General features: G+C 35.4%; 1 protein-coding gene and 1 pseudogene across 3 annotated transcripts; one reads left to right on the forward strand and one right to left on the reverse strand.

Moving 5' to 3' along the window:
• The first annotated feature begins 514 nt into the window (after nt 1-514).
• Nucleotides 515-3,829, forward strand: LOC120216610. 3 transcript variants are annotated; one of them, XM_039213974.1, is made up of 6 exons: nt 515-814; nt 1,130-1,244; nt 1,349-1,840; nt 1,915-1,983; nt 2,100-2,280; nt 3,323-3,829. In XM_039213974.1, the coding sequence occupies exons 1-4, from the start codon at nt 738-740 to the stop codon at nt 1,936-1,938; spliced, it is 708 nt and encodes a 235-aa protein (XP_039069905.1). In that variant the 5' UTR covers nt 515-737; the 3' UTR covers nt 1,939-1,983; nt 2,100-2,280; nt 3,323-3,829. The 3 variants fall into 3 exon arrangements, with proteins under 3 accessions (XP_039069905.1, XP_039069906.1, XP_039069904.1); XM_039213975.1 differs by lacking the exon at nt 1,915-1,983; XM_039213973.1 differs by having other exon boundaries at nt 516-814; nt 1,349-1,983.
• A 120-nt stretch (nt 3,830-3,949) lies between these two features.
• On the reverse strand, nt 3,950-4,811 carry LOC120216611 (annotated as a pseudogene).
• Nucleotides 4,812-17,917: the final 13,106 nt, after the last annotated feature.

Raw genomic sequence — 17,917 nt, forward strand, 5'->3', positions numbered from 1 at the left:
AATCACACAAAATATACATAAGCATCCTTAATCACTAAACCAATTAATAAATCTCATATAAAATTATAATATTACTTTGGTGATAAATCAGTTTAAAATAAGTACATTTTATATAAATATAAAGTCTATTTTAATATTATCATGACTTTATTTACTTAAATTATTTTTTAATATTAATTTTTAAATATAATTAATTATAAAAAATATTTTTGTTGATTTAATTTTTTTAAACTCGTTGTTACTTGTTATCTATAGATTTATTTTTTGTGCTTTTTTTATTTTCTTAATTAAATTTATTAATAATCAGTACCTATGGTTGACCGTATTCAAGTTCAGGTGGTAACGAAGATTCGAACACACGGAAACTTTGGTCGAATACCGGTCAAATTCAACAACAAAAAAAAAGGCTAGTTTTAAAGTTTTAACCCACTAGTGTTGAGTGTTGACCCCATTTCAATTTAACCGCGGCCGCGTGGCTGACTGCTACGATATGTTAAATCTATATATAAACATTTTCCGTCCCCTTTGATTCCCTCTTTCACCTGATCTGTTAGCTTTCCCGGCCTTTCGAATTCAAATCTTAAAGATTTCATTCGTCTGCGACTTATGCTCCGGGATCGTTTTAAGGGAGTTTAGATTTCACTTTTAATTAGGCTTTTCTTTGTAAAAATTGTGGGTGCGGATATTGTTGACTTTGTTTCATTGGATTGTAACTATTGTTTCAATTCGCTTTTGAGATGGCTACGAGTTTCGATAGATGGGAAAAGGATCATTTCTTCGCTGTGGCTGAAGAAGTTCAGGAATCTGCCGACAGGTAATTGGTTTACTTTTCTTATTAGGGTTCCTCTACCGGCTTCACCGTGTTTTCCTGTCATTTTCTTTTGTTTTGTAGGCATGTTGAAATCTAAAGATGGTCTTAACTTTGATTAATTTCTTTGAGGTTGAAAACAGTTTTTTTTTTCTTGAGAATTTTTAATAAGGTTCTTAAATGCTAAACTAAGATTCAGAATCTCAATTACTCAATAATCGTTTGAAAAGATTCTGTTGCGTTTATTTTATTAGCATTAATTGTTTGTGCGTTTTTGGAAAATAATTACCCTTTGTTAATTTTATTTTTCCCGTTCCAAAGGATGGAATCGACGTATCGGACATGGCTACACGCGAGAAAACAGGTTTCTAGTCCGTGGAATTTCGAGGAACTTCGTAGGGACCTGCGTACTACCCTTGGCACCACCAAATGGCAGGTCATCTTATGCTTTCTACCTTTCTTACGGGTTGTTCGTCTGGTCATATTTTCTTTGGGGTTGTGATTGGTTTAGCATTTTAATAAATTGAATTGGTTTTGCAGCTAGAGGAGTTCGAGAGGGCTGTCCAATCAAGTTACAATGAGAATTCAAGTGAGGATGCGAGAGATAGGCATCGAGATTTTATTGCGGCAATTGAGGACACAGTTTCAAAGATTGAAAATTTGTTGCAGGAATCAGCCCATTCGGAGGGTAAGACACCAATGCCTTGGGTGCGTTTGGATGAAGGTGAACGGGATGATCTTGCTTTATTTTTGTCTGGACCCTCTGTGTCGGGAGAGAAGAACCTTCCTCCTAATTTTCATTCCAGGGCTAATGAAATCCCACAAAGAATCAATATCGAATCTCTGCCAGATTCATCGAAGAATTCAGGTCACTCTGTTGAGTGGATTTCCTCTGAGGCTAAGGGCGAGAAGTCACATGGGCATAGGAGGACTGCTAGTGCTGCTGACCTTGGCACTTGCATGATTGCTATCGGTGATGATGTTTTACAACAGAACTGTTCTGATGGTCTGCCCTCCATTCCCCCACGAAAGGTACCAAGCTTATATGGTTTCCTAAATTCCATCGAATCTGTAGCCAAGGTGAAGTGGTCGAAGAATGGTTTCAGGAAGTTGAAGGCAGTAGGTCGTGATCAAGAGTCTAATACAGAGTTGTTGAGACCTCCTCAGTGGCTAGGGTGAATGTCTAACCAACTATTATACTGTCTAAGATATAGTGTTGAGATTTTTTTGTTACCACAGCCTAATGCTACCCCATTATTGTTTATTAGTTCCTTTTTTTCCCCTCCTATAGGGCCTCAATGCATGTTATGAATGAAGTAAGAGTTGCCTAGACTGTGATGATAATTACGATAAGCAACTTTATGGCTGGTATGGGGCGATTCAAAGACAGCTCCAAAGGTCTCGGTATCAAATGCAATATAGTCATCCCATTCGACTTGCAATTTGGTTCATCCTCATCTTTTGCTTGATTGGTGAGCTTTCATGGAAATTGTTTAGTTTTTTTTTGTCTACCTTTTTGAGGTTGTCATTTTATTTTTCTAGTTTTTTTTAAGGATTAAGCATGCATGCTATTTTTGAAGTTTTGTACGAAAACTCGAGCAATATTCTCATCATTAGTATTGGCAATTTCATTCTTTGCTATTATCTCTGCTAATTAAATTATGTATTTTATGCTACTTCGGTTGAATGGTTATTCTCATTCCGATGGAATATGAGGGCATTAAAATGTGCCAAGAGCCCAAGACTAATGCCTGAAAGGAAACCATAATTGAAGATATGTGCCCCAAATAGACCAGTAGCAAATTGACTTGTATCTAGCAGGCTAGCAGGCTAGCAGCTAGGATCATAGATTCTTTATTTCATAATATTGTAACACATAGAACTTGAGATTCTAAATGGATGCTAATTTGGGCAAATGAATAGAGCAGATGAACTAGTATAAGATAAATGGCACACCAGAATCTTAGTGCCTTGTTTGTATCATTTTTGGTGTATAGTATTGTTCACTCATAAGTGGTAAGAAAACTGACAATGTTTTAAAGCTACACCAGGTTGAACAGAATGGAGTTTGGCTGGATATTAAAAACAATTTGCATTTGATGGGTTCCTAAAACAATTTTGCTTTATGGGCTCCAAGTTTTTTTGTAATCTGATGGAGGATAAAAATACGATAAGATTGGCTAGTGAATAAAGTTATGCATAAAATATTGTAATTGCTTTCAATAAAAACAAATTAGAAGTGGATAACTCCTATGGTTTAGACTTTAGATAGCACAACATAAGCCAGGGATTCATTATGCGGGGGATCCACTCTCAGATAGTAAAAAACATTACGGGACGGAGATCATTTGGGGTGTATAGAAATGTCTTGATAGTAGAGTAAAATCATTGGTTGCTTTATATGCTTTTTTATTTTGGTGCTAATGTTATATTTTGTATCCATATTCACATAATCTTTCTCAAATTGAATTCATCATAGTTTATGAAGCTTAATCTTCTTGTCATCATCTGCAGTTTTAATCACATATCATATGATATGAAAAGGATACAGTACCTTCGACGGGAAGTTTATACTTGGTGGCAATTCATATTTGGGGGAAGGTGGTTAAGGAGCCTAGCTTGTGCATGTTATGCTGGCACCTGGATGATACACTCAGTGAAGTATTGAATGAAGGTAGTACGGTTAAAAGCAAGAGAACCTTTCCCCCTTTTAGTTTCCTTGACATCCTCTTGTCTATCTTTCGATTTTGGTTTTTTCGAGTGAAGGGAAGTCCTGTTGTTACTGGGGAGCAAAGGGATGATAGATTGAGCTGAGGAAGTCGGATCATGTAACGTATATGTTTTCTTTTTCTTCCTGAAGAGTATTTTGTATTAATGCACAGCGAGTAGCACTTTAACTCCCCTTCCCTACGGGCTTCCTTTTTAAGTTGTAACCAATTAGGAACTGTGAAAAGGAAGTGGAAAATTTATCTAATTGGGACCTCAATTATGGAAAATGTGGAAATTCCTTTGCTTGTCTCATCTCATCTCACCTTATAGGTCGTGTCCTGTCCATATGATATTTTCTGTTTTTGATTCTTTAAACATCAAGTTGTTTGTAAATTCAGATGGTTGGATCAGAGATAAGAAGAGACTAAGCTCTGAGCAGAATTCTAACTTTATTAATAATATTCTAGAACAAGATTTGTTATAAGGAAGGGGGAGCATCTTGAATTTGGCTAGGTGGTTCATCTTGAAACTCCTGGTGATACCGGTTGAATTAGACCGTTGAGGAGTATGCAGTGAGGTATCGGTAAGCGAGGTAGGAACCACCAACCAGGAGTGGTAGGAAGAACTCGACAAGGCTGCATATTTAGGAGTGTGGTCATCCTTGATTACAAAAGCACTCATCTCATTCTCTTGGGTTCTTCAGTTGAAGCAACCTGGACATCTGCATCGTTTTTAGTGGTGTAACCCTGGATAATGCCTACCCGGTACTTGAGGAGTAACTTATGAGCCAATTTGCTGTGCCCGATATCATTGAATGCCTGTGTGGCGTCCTTCCCTGCCCACTCTATCAACGCCTCTTCTCCTCCAGGATGTTCTTCCTGGAGCTCTGTCACGTTGTGTACCTACAAGAATTAGTCAAGTTCAAGTGCTGTTATTCACTCCATGGAACAAACAATCACATCTAGATAGAGAGAGAGAGAGAGAGAGAGAGAGAGAGAGAGAGAGAGGACCAGTGTTACTCTGCCATCAATGACAAGCCAGCAGTCTTTCTTTGATTTGTGTTGGGCGACCTGTGAGAGGGTGTAAACTGTATGTCCAGCCATTTCTTTGGGTCTTGTGAGAAACGAGCGACAATGGTTCTGTATTTGTTCGGTAGATCCCAATTTATTAGATGGATGTGGTGAAGGCCAGGGAAAGTAGGTCTCGGCAAGCCACCTACCAACCTTGGTGGATGAAGATATGCACGTGCAGAGCTGTAAGATTTGTGACTTCTAGCTGGTGGTTGGTTATTGGCCAATACTGTAAATTGACTGGAGGCAGAGAATCGACGGTGTTGAGAGTCCTACTTTATGAACTCAACACTCCCGTTCGATTGACTCAACACTGAAAACAATCAAAATCAGCCGTTGTTCAATCCCTTATTACAAGTTGTAAGCATACCGTTCCCTGCCAATTAACTTTGCAAGGTCCTTGAAGATGGGTTTCATCTGAGAACCAATTGTGCTGTTTTGAAGTCAAATGAATATAACCCTTTCATTACTCATTAGGAAGCAAACATCACCGAAAGAAAGCACCCTCAATGAAATACCAGAAGAACAGACTGCAAAACGTATTAGTAGCCTGGGAGACATCCCTCTAATATATTTCAAGCACACCGTAGAGACATGATGAAGGGTTTCCTAATCAACAATGAGATGCAACTCTTTCATCCCTAGTCTTTGTGCGTGTTAGGGTGCTTATTTTACTGTCAAACACATTCCATCTCCAGATGCCATCATAATGTGGCTCACAATGATTGAGAAACTGAATTTGCTCAACCACAAGCAATCACGAAGATATCCAAGAATTGCTAGTTCTCGCAGGATTAGCAAGCAGTTATCTAGATGGTGATAGTTTAAAATGACGTCTTTTCGTAATTACTTTTTCGAGATCTTTATTTCTCTAATTTTTTGTTGTTATTTTTCTAAATAAATCTAAACCTTAGTGATCAAAATAAAAACCCATTCAAACTTTAGTGATCATGGATGTAGTTACCCAATTACTAATGAATCTATGAAATCAAAATAAGTTGCAATAAAACTGAGAGTAGATCCAAAGCCATTATTGCATGCAATAAGATTGGCACTTGCAATAAAACTGAGAGTAGATCTAAAGCCATTATTGCATGCAATAAGATTGGCACTTGATGTTGCTCAACAGTATAGTTTTTCTACGGCAGAAGCAGTTTAGCTAAAGCCATAAACCAATAGTAGTCACGCTTATCAAACTTCAAAAAAAATTCCTACTTTTTACCTACCAGTGTTAGCTCCTGCCCATATAAACTGCTCCTTCGGAGGGTCCTCATCCATTACCAACTCTCGTACGAAAACGGTACTTTCTTTAGATTTCTGGCTTTTTTACCCCACTGACACCGTTTATTTTTATTTTTACTTTTCTAACACCGTTCGACCAATATTTCCAAAACTAGCACCCTTTCTGCTGAGTTGGCAAAGGCGCGTCCCCGGGGACGCGCTTTACCCGTGTTTTCGCTGAGTTGGATGCCACGTGTGAAAGGCGCGTCCCCGGGGACGCGCCTTTGCCATATCAGCAGACACGTGTGGAAGGCGCATCCCCGGGGACGCGCCTTCCATTAAATGTCATAAATGCCCCCATCCGTTTTTCCTAACTACCCCTCCTCCTCCCCTATAAAACCCCCTCAACCCTCACTCATTCTTCACACCAAAATCATCTTTTCCTCTCTTATATAACTCAAATTCTCCAACTATTTGAGTTTTAAATTTGTTATTAGTGGTAAGAAATTTATTTTTATGTTAGTATTTTTTTAAATAGTTATTATTTTTTATATTAATATATTTATGTAAATATTATTTTTTTATTAAAATAATATTTATATAATTATTATTTATTTAGAATTATTAATTTTTTTGCTAATTATATTGTTTTGTCTACAGTTATAATGGAAAACGAAATGCTGTTGCGATTGGATATTGATCATATCTCCAGACATTTTAGCGATATGGTAATATTTTTTATAATTAATGTTAATATTTAAATTTATTTTTATTTTAAAGTTATTATGAATTTATATTAATTTTTACTTTTTATAATATATATTATTTAGGATGCTGATCGTATTTTAGATAAATTTTTTCGGGCATATATTCTACGAATAATTGGAGGAATATTGATGCCCGACAAATCTCGCAACCAGGTGCATTGTATGTGGTTGCGGCATCTGATCGATTTTGATGAAGCTGGAAGATATAGTTGGGGTGCTGCAGTTTTGACATTTCTCTTTAGAGAAATGTGTCGGGCGACGAATTATAAGAAAACTGCTATCGGTGGATGTCTTCTGCTTCTACAATCATGGGCGTGGTTCCGCATGCCTTTCTTATGCCCGATCGTGAATGAACCATACGTATTCCCCTTATTGTTGAGGTAATTTTCGAACTAAATTTTGATTTAAATATTTTCAATTAAATAATTAAATTTCAGTTATAGGCAACCACCGCCATGTGGAACTCATTCGAGACGACGACATCGGTGATCCAGTTATATTTAATGTTATTTAAATAATTAAATTTCAGAATTTTATGTAATTTGGTTATGTTATTTAAATGTTTCATGGTTGTTACATACATATTTTTTTATGTTATTTTTTATTCACATTTAACATTAAATGTTTGATAAATGTTTTTAAAATACAAATTATATTATTCGAAATTTAAAATAAAAATAAAAATAATATTATTCAAATTTAAATTTAAAATATAAATTATAGTATTCGAAATTTAACATTAAATTTCAACTTAATATTCCAATTGTATTCGAAATTAAAAGTTATATTCCAATTATAGTTCACAATACTTAAATTGAAATTAAAGGACTCCATACATATGATTTTATCATTAACATATATATTAAAACGTATACATTAAAATCAACTTATGTTGAGTTCATCGATCGACGGAATCAACCAAGAGGGGGGTGAATTGGCAATTTATTCAATGTCACATTTCAATGCTCATTCCATACAATTTCAATGTCACAATCAACTTATCACTTCACATTTATTCAATTTATCAATAACATTTTATCTAATTTTTCAAACTTCACATAACGTTTTAATTTAAGTTATTCTTAACTTGTTGAACATTCAAAGAAGTTAAATTTAAGTTATTCCCCGAGGGACATGAGTGACATAATAGGGCAATGATAATATTCTCTGACGAAATAATGGAAGGCGCGCCCCCGGGAACGCGCCTTCACGTGAATAGTGAAATAATAGGTACTGATATATCTAGTGTCCCCGAGGGACATGAATGACATAATAGGGCAATGATAATATTCTCTGACGAAATAATGGAAGGCGCGCCCCCGGGAACGCGCCTTCACGTGAATAGTGAAATAATAGGTACTGATATATCTAGTGTCCCCGAGGGACATGAATGACATAATAGGGCAATGATAATATTCTCTGACGAAATAATGGAAGGCGCGCCCCCGGGAACGCGCCTTCACGTGAATAGTGAACCGATTATAGAAACTATTATATGCAACGTATTATAAACTTTCAAAACAAACTTCAGTTCACAATCTTTCAAATTCTCAAATTCCCAAACTCTAAATTCTCAAATTCTCTGAAAATGAGTCGTCTTTCTGCTGTTGTTTTGTATGATGGATAAATTAAGGAAGCTGAAGAGGGGGTTGTTTTTGAGTCAGATCATTATATCCCCTTAACCTTGAAGAGAAACATCACAGTTGAGGAGTTAATCACAAAAATTTCGTTAAAGATTCGTGTAGCAGGCCAGAGAAGACTATCTTCACTTCAATACAGATTTCCTACTGAACTTTTTCCGCTCACGTATACATCATTTCAGCTTTCAAACGATGATGATGTTTCTATGATGGTTGATGCTCATATGGGGAGTTCACAATCTCTTATTGAAATGTATGCCACTTTTATTGAGGTTCGTGTAACTCGTGGTCTCTCATATTCCTCTCACTTTGGCATTGCATATCAAACTGATCAAGTTGATAGCCCGACACAACTTATCTGTAATGATTTCACATCATTAATGGCGGATCCAACGCCATATACCATGCCATCAAGTTCAATAGGAAGGCATTCATCTGCAACTGCTTATGATCTCAACCCACGTGGCTTCACCAATAATCCATATGGCAACATCTCTTCTACTTCAAGGGGCAGACATTCATCTGCCAATGTTTTCGACTTACATATGGAAATGCCAACGAGACGACAGTCTATTCACATCCCACATGATACAATGGCCTCAAGTTCAAGGGGAGGACACGCAAGCGGGAACTTATTTGACCTCAACATTGGATTATCGGAGGAACCCTCATCTCCACCAGAAGAACCTCTTCGGGAGCCAGGTGCAGATGGTGCTGAAACGGGATTATTCGTTGAACCTGACTCACCACAGTTTAACGTACATTCTGATGATGACGAGGATGACGTTCCGATAAATACAACACTAGCCGAACTTCCTGCACATATGTATGAGGCTGATTATGATGCAATGTATGAGCCTGAATTTCCAGATCTTCCTGATGTTGGAAACTATGGACTTCAATCATCAGTCAATGACGGTAATTTACATATTGGAATGGAGTTCGCATCGAAGGAGGAAGCAATGATGGCAATAAAGAGTTACAATATTCGTAACTCAGTTCAGTCCCGAGTTGATCGATCTAACACGGAGAAATATGTCTGCTACTGCGTCCAACGTCACAACGGATGTCAATGGATGGTCCGTGTATCAAAGAGGAAGAGGAAGAACAACTTATGGGAACTAACCAAATACAACGGTCCTCATACATGTTGTGCAACAGGTATAAACCAGGATCATCCCAACTTGGACTCCAACATTATTTGTCAAGCAATCATGCCCATGTGAAGCAAAGCTCTCATATAGCTGTTGCAGTGTTGATTTCTGCTATACAGTCCCAATATGGGTACACTGTCTCATATAAAAAAGCGTGGTTGGCAAAACAGAATGCCATTTGCAAACTTCATGGCGAATGGGATTCCTCTTACAACGAGCTGCCCAGTTGGTTTCATGTTGTGCAAAGACTTAATCCCGGGACAATTGTTGAGTTCGAAACTCAACATCATTACGTGAATGATCGAATGGTTCGCGATCGCTGCCAATTTTACCGAGTCTTTTGGACTTACCCTCAGTGTATTAATGCAGTCAAGTACTGTAACCAATTGTCCAAATTGATGGTACTTTCTTGTATGGGAAATACAAGCAAGTTTTATTATTGGCTGTGGTCCAAGATGGAAACCGTAATATTCTTCCGGTTGCGTTTGCCCTCGTTCAAGGAGAAGACACTGAGTCTTGGGCTTTTTTCCTTAAAAATTTACGTTTACATGTTGTCACCAGGGAACGAGTATGCATTATTTCAGACCGAGGAGCCGGGATAAAAGCAGCAATGGACTCTTTGGGTACAATGTATAGACCTCCACATGTTCAACATCGTTATTGTGTCCGTCATATTGCTGCAAACTATTACGGAAAATACAAGAAGAACGATGAACGTCAGTTAGTCGTGCGGATGGGTATGTTACTTTTTCCCAATTTTTCTATCAATTTCTTATTACTTATTTATACTTCATATTAACTATTACATATTCCTAATGACTTAGGTTACGAACTCTTACCTCAAGGTTTGAGTCGATGCTACAAGAGCTGTTTGGCAAAAATAAGAAGGGGTGCGAGTACATTATGGACATCAGCAAAGAAATGTGACAAATGCATATGACGGGGGGTATCGCTATGGTCATATGACAACAAACTTGGCTGAAGCAATAAATTCAACCTTAAAGGGGGCGCGTTATTTACCAGTCACGGCGTTGGTCAAAACGACTTATTTTCGTTTGGGTCAACTCTTTGCAAAACTCGGTGGACAAGCTCTTACTTGGATGCAAAACGGACATATTTACCACCCAAGACTAGTAGCCGATTTACAGAAAAAAATGGCTACATCAAATGGGATGTTAGTTACAAATTTTTCTCGCACCCGTGAATTGTTTCGTGTAACCGAAATGCCACGTCCGCTGCAAGGGATTGAAGCTAACTCTTTCAGAGTTAATCTGCAAGAGAGGTGGTGCGATTGTGGTTTCTTTCAAGCACTCAAATATCCATGCTCTCATGTCATTGCTGCTTGCTCACATTCGCATTTGGACTACAAAAATTATGTTGATCCCGTATACCAACTTTCACAAGTTTTCAAGGTATATGAATTTGAGTTTCCGCCCATAGGAAACGAAAGAGACCCAAATGAGATTCAAACTTGGCTTACAATTGTCCCAGATCCATTGCTATTGAGGGACTCAGGTCGTCCAAATCTACTAGAATACATTGTGATATGGATATTCGGGAGAAGTCAACAGAACAAAAACGATGTGGGCATTGTAGAAACATCGGGCACAATAGAAAAAAATGTCCAGCTCTGTTATCATCATATAACCGTTAACTCTTATGTAATTAAAGTTTTTAAATGAATGTTTTTATTTCTAATAATTTAATGTTATTGCATTTATATAATTTGTCAATGTATGTACACCTAAATAATTTTTTTAACTTTTAAATACATAAATATTTAATATATTATTTAATATAATATTTAATATTATTAGTTATAATTTTTTTTAAATATAATAATAATTCCACCTTCTAAGTAGAGAAAAATATTAAATTAAACAAATTAAAAGTTATTAAAAATTTATGTATACGATGACACATTTCATGTTCTGATTGGAGGATTAAATTTATTAAATTAAATTTTCAATAAGACTAATTTTATAAAATATGTAAGTCTTGAAGATTAAATATGTAATTATACTAATTTATTAACTTATGCATCAATATTTTCGTTAAATATTGATATGAGATGACTAGATTGATAACATTTAAATAATTAACTGATAAATTAATAGATCGATAATCAAAATCAAAAATACTCGAAACTTGATAATTCTTACATTATAATCGAAACATTTACATAATATATTAATTTATAATAATAATAAAAATAAACTATTTATTATAAAACAAAATACGTGTCTGCTGAGTTGGCAAAGGCGCGTCCCCGGGGACGCGCCTTTCACACGTGGCATCCAACTCAGCGAAAAACCGGGTAAAGCGCGCCCCCGAGGACGCGCCTTTGCCAACTCAGCAGAAAGGGTGCTAGTTTTGGAAATATTGGTGGAACGGTGTTAGAAAAGTAAAAATAAAAACAAACGGTGTCAGGGGTAAAAAAGCCTAGATTTCTGGGGTCTATCTGTTACGGTAAAGAAAACCCAGTTTGAAAAAGGAAATGAAGCTCGTCTTGGTGACAATCCTTCCTGTTTCTCTTGTTCTCAGCTCCTTTTTCTTTGAGGAGTCAATGGCAGGTATATGAAAATAAAGCTAATGGGAAAAAGAAGAAACAAAAAATAGACTGCCCGTTTACATATATTATTGGTAACGAATAGTGATAGTGGTTTCATGTATGGCAGGTTACTGTGCCTACAAGTGCAAGGCAAGATGCTCTAAGGCAGAGTTTAAGGAGAGGTGCACGAAATCCTGTACATTTTGTTGTCAGAAATGCAGTTGTGTTCCATATGCGGTCACTGAGAACAAGCATGAATGCTACTGCTACAGGGACATGAAGAACTACAAGGGATTGTCTAAATATCCTTAAAACTGGGGTTTGTTTTGCCTTTCTTTCCTATTTCTCGTGACAGTGTTGTAGAAGGCGTATATTTGCTTGTGGGGCTGAACGTCTTAAAGTGTTTTGGACGATGGCCCGTTAAATGTTCTAGATTAGTTAGGCTTTTAAATGAATAAATGATGTCCTTGACTGGTTTGTGGATAAGGATCTGCATTTAAACAATCAAATAACCATGAAGACGTTAAAATGATGATATTTATGTTAAATAAAGATTGAACTTAAGCAATTGAAGACTGTTATGGAATTACTAACAGTAGTTCAAGCAACGAATATTGAATCCTTGAGATCTAGACTACAGAAATCAACCCACGATAACCTTAGAAGACGCTAACTTAATGACAAATGCAAAATGCAGTTAGCCAATTAAATATTATATTAGCACTTTATTTTTCCTTGACAAGTACCTTTACTTTTTCCCAATAATAATTCTGAAAATGCAATTCCTGTTTGCTTAAAAGAATAATGCTAACCGTACAGAATATTGAACCCAAAGAACCCCCATGCAGAAGAGACATGCTTCAAAGTTAAAAAATGTCCTATAACTGACAAGTTCCAGAACTTCGATGATTATAGCAGACTGAAACAATATTTAGAAAACATCATCTCGAAATGTTAAGAAAGTAAAAAAGAAGTTCCAAAAGGAACAACTTTAAATGGCAATGTATCCCAGATATACTAATATGCATCTGTACTCAGCTTCCTCCGCAGTTATGTTATATACATGCATAAATTTCCATATCACTCTTCAATGTAGCATACATTAGAACAAATGTCAAAATGAGTATCATTTATCTATTAGGGCAAATGAAACTGCAATCAAAGCACAAGATCTTACATAGTAAATATTAATCATAGAATAGAAAGTGAGAACTTGACTAGTGATCAAACTGAAAAGAGCATGAAACTCAGAGTTGTCAGATCTTACAACATCCCTAAATGCAGCATTGCCGAAAGCAGCATTTGTTGTTCCACTGTGCAAGACGGTTCCATGCCTTCCCTCAAAGACCCCAGCTGGTAACTTCAATAGCTTTCCAGCAACATGAATTTCCTTAAGCTCAATGTTGTAGTAAGGGCTGTTGACATTCAAAGAAAATGATACACCAATAACACCCTTAATTATTGTTGCGTGTGATAGTGTACTAAATTTGATACGCAAATTGTACAAGTATACACAATCACACTAGTAATAAAGAGTGAGTGAGTATAGTTCGTATGAGAATTGGAGGAATTTCAAGTAAAGATCGCGCACTTGTAATATAAACAAACTAAAAGAAAATGATATGAACAATTGACTGCGAGTATTGAGACAAGTATCAATTATAGGAAAATGATGTAGTAGAGATTAAATGAGAAATATTGTAACAAAACTGTAAATTGAGAAAAGTTGTTGAAATAAGGCCTCACACGAATGAAACTACCAACAAGGCCTTGGGATCCTATGTCTTAAATGCAAAGATGCAAAATGTGAATGTTAATGCAAAAGGTGCTAATTCTAAAAGTGGCCACCATTAGAAAGACCTTCGTTAGAGCACAAGTTCTCCTCCTATAAAATAGTCAAATTTCACAAGTTTCATTTTCTTTATGCCCCTAAGTTGGGTTCCTCCCATGACCTGATGTTGTCCTTGTTGTCATTGTTGGACTAGTCTCCTCATCTTTCTTTCAAATCATCTACTGTGAGTGTCGAATATTCAAGATCACTTCTATGAGATTTCAAGGGAAAAAGGTCCCCATATTCCTTGTGTAGGGTCTTCTCATTTGGATTCATCTAGCATTAGACTCTTTGATGTCATCTCGGTCTACATGCCTTCGAGAGAGTCCTTGATTGCCTTTGAGCTTTTCCTATATCGGTTAACTCCTTTTGTAGACCATCGATCGTCTGGATTTTACTACCTAATTATGGATCTTATGTATCGATACGAAAACCTTTTATTTTTTGTAACCACCTTTTTTGAATTAACACTTTTATATCATGATAATGAAAATGTCACGAGGATGCAAATGCAGGAAAGAAAAAGAAATCAAAACAAAAAAAAAAACAAGCAAATAGGTTAGTAACAATAAGACAATCAATAAAATAGTAAGAACCATTGCCAGTAAATAAAACCTACCCTCACATGATGTCTACCCAAATATGATATGGTGGATCCTACCCATACATGATGTCTACCCCTATGCTTTTATTTGGCAAGTAAATCCTAAACACATGCTTTTCTAGTTCTCATGCTTTTGGAAAAAAAGTATATTCGATCAAAGGTTCAGGTAGAGTCTTAGTACAAAATGAACAAAGTTTCAGCAATACTAAAAGGGTCATCGAATTATCCTTGTTGGTGCCTCTTTAGGCCTGCCAAAACCTTGATCTTCACCCATTACAGGCTTATGCGGACCAAGTTTAATTCGATAGGATACATATCCCTATGTCCATGCGGAGAACCAATTTTTTCACGAAGACATATGGTATGAACCCTAAAGGCTAATCGCTAAGGCCCATGCAGAGAACTAATTTTCTCACGAAGGCGAAGCTTTCACCCCTACTAAATAAGACAGAGAAAAGTAAGTAGGCTCTAACTATCCTAGATCGTTACAGTAAGCCCGGAAAAACTCGCAATCCTTTGCCTCGATCCAAAATCAAATCAAATAAAAAAAGTCAGAAATCTGAAACCATGGAAATCAAACATTAGTACAATTATTTATTAGAAATAACAAAAAAATATATGACATGATGCAATTTAGAATAAATATAAAAAAACAAAAATAAAAAGGATCATAATTTAAATATTAGTTTAAATTTACAGTTCTCAACTATAAAGGAAATGTATAATCAATTATGACCTGACTCTCTAATGTCCCCAATAGAGTCACCAAGTTGTCCTTAAGCTTTTTGGCGCTAGAAGGATGATCAAACCAACTTAATTTTAAAACTTGGAGTTTTAGAAAAACAAATTTAGAGTCGCCATCGTACTTTGGGTTAGGTAGTTCAAATACTTAAAAATATCTTTTAAAATAATTTTAAGAAAAATCAACTTAAAAGACAAAAACTAGTATGCGTTTAACTAGAGACTCATTTTGAAAAAGGGTTTGGGAGTCGATTAATTGTGGGGGAAGGATGAACACCACCACAACGCCCAAAATTGGTACCAAATTGATTATGTGTCGTCTTCATGTTTTGAATTGTAAATTTAAACTAATATTTAAATTATGATCCTCTTAGAAAAATTTAAAAAGTCTATTCTTTTATATGAACAATCCATATAAACACACTTCTCATATTTTAATAGATAAGGAATACATATTTAAAAACAATATTTAACATATATAAAAACATGAAATACATTAAATAAAATATAATGTACATCTGCATTCAAAATATATATAAAGGCATACTTACTATACAAAAAAAATGAGCATACATATACCTGTTGTCCTAACCGGTTTTCGCCCGGGCACGAATTTTTACTTGGCGGGAAAGTATGTGAATAAATAAATGGTTTTTAAGGAAATGCTTGGAGTCGCCATAAACCTTTTAGGTTAGGTAGGTCGAATACCTAAAAAATCATCTTTTAAAAGAGTTTTTAAGAAAACATCATTTAAAATATAAATCGGTATGCGTTTAATCAAAAATTCGTTCTTTTTAATAAGAAGGGATTCGTGGTCGATTACGTTTGGGAAGGATTAACACCCCCACAACGCCAAAAATTGGTCCCTATCGATTATAAATTGTCTCTAATAATAGAATTTAAGAATTCGAACATAAATTTAATTTATGATCCTCTTTATTCTAGATTCAATCGCAAATATACTAAATATATATGATATTTATTTATTTAAAAATATCAGAAAATAACATCTAGTTGCTTTAAGAAAGCACATTTCTTAATATTAAAAAATAAATAAATTAATAAAAAATGATTTGAATAATACTATATATATTTATTTTTATAAGTACAATATTTATTTATTAAAAATATCGGAATAGGACTTCTAGTTAATTTAAGACAGCCCTATCTTAATATTTAAAATAAACAAATACTATATATATTTATATGCTAAAATAAATAATATTTAAAGTATTAAATTAAACATATTGAAATTAAAAATATGATAGTAAATTGCAATTAAATAGTGACTAAAATAGAGAAAATTAAAACAATATGATTAAAATATAAAATACTAAAACTAAAAAACCTAATTCAAAATATTATAAAGTATAAACATTAACCGTGCAATTTAGCCTTAATTAATTAATCGGGATTAAAATAAAAATTAATTAAATTATAAGGGACTAAATATATATTTACCCTAATATATATATATATATATAAATATAGGTAAGGACTAAACTAAAAATTAAATAAAATTTAAAGACCAAATTAAAAAGTTTAGAATTTGATTTCAATGACTAAAATGAAAAGTTACAAAACAGCTGCCCCTCTTTGCTCATTCTTGTGTTAACAAGAATAGAGCAAAGACGAAAAAGACAATAATTTTTTTATTTGGATTCTTTTGAGTAGGATGGAAATGTTGAAAACATTCTGCCCAGAGGTCTTATCATCTTGCATTGTAGGTCTTACAGATGACCCGGAGGTTTTAAATATCAAAAAGCTCCCGAAGGCTTTTTAAAAACATCCTGCACTGTAGGTCTTATGGATGGCCCTGAGGTCTTATCATCTTGCATTGTAGGTCTTACAGATGATCCGAAGGATTTAAATATCAAAAAGCTCCCGAAGGTTTTTTGAAAACATCCTGCACTGTAGGTCTTATGGATGGCCCTGAGGTCTTATCATCTTGGATTGTAGATCTTACAGATGAATCGAAGGCTTTAAATATCAAAAATCTCCCGAAGGATTTTTGAAAATATCCTGCACTACCGGTCTTATGGATGGCCCTGAGGTCTTATCATCTTGCACTGTAGGTCTTACAGATAACCCGAAGACTTTAAATATCAAAAAGCTCTCGAAGGCTTTTTGAAAACATCATACACTGTAGGTCTTATGGATGGCCCTGAGGTTTTATCATCTTGCACTGTAGGTCTTACAGATGACCCGAAGGCTTTAATTATCAAAAAGCTCCCGAAAGCTTTTTGAAAACATCTTGCGCTGTAGGTCTTATGGATGGCCTTGAGGTCTTATCATCTTGCACTGTAGGTCTTACAGATGACCCGGAGACTTTAAATATCAAAAAGCTCCCGAAGGATTTTTGAAAACATCCTACACTGTAGGTCTTATGGATGGCCCTGAGGTCTTATCATCTTACACTGTAGGTCTTACAGATTACCCGGAGGCTTTAAATATTAAAAAGCTCCCGAAGGCTTTTTGAAAACATCCTGCACTGTAAGTCTTATAGATGGCCCTGAGGTCTTATCATCTTGCACTGTAGGTCTTACAGATGATCTGGAGGCTTTAAATATCAAAAAACTCTCGAAGGCTTTTTGAAAACATTATGCACTGTATATCTTATGGATGGCCTTGAGGTCTTATCATCTTGCACTGTAGGTCTTACAGATGAACCGGAGGCTTTAAATATCAAAAAGATCCCGAAGGCTTTTTGAAAATAACCTGCATTGTAGGTCTTATGGATGGCTCTGAGGTCTTATCATCTTGCACTATAGGTCTTACAGATGACCCGGAGGCTTTAAAAACATCATGCACTGAAGGTCTT

The sequence above is a fragment of the Hibiscus syriacus genome, unplaced genomic scaffold (genome assembly GCF_006381635.1).
Source record: "Hibiscus syriacus cultivar Baekdansim isolate YM2019G1 unplaced genomic scaffold, ASM638163v2 tig00110162_pilon, whole genome shotgun sequence".
Lineage (NCBI taxonomy): Eukaryota > Viridiplantae > Streptophyta > Magnoliopsida > Malvales > Malvaceae > Hibiscus > Hibiscus syriacus.

Coding starts and splice junctions, on each gene's coding strand:
- LOC120216610 (XM_039213973.1), top strand. CDS start 738: ATGGCTACGAGTTTCGATAGATGGGAAAAGGATCATTTCTTCGCTGTG. Junction 815..1,129: donor GTTCAGGAATCTGCCGACAG/GTAATTGGTTTA, acceptor CCCGTTCCAAAG/GATGGAATCGACGTATCGGA. Junction 1,984..2,099: donor AGACCTCCTCAGTGGCTAGG/GTGAATGTCTAA, acceptor CCCCTCCTATAG/GGCCTCAATGCATGTTATGA.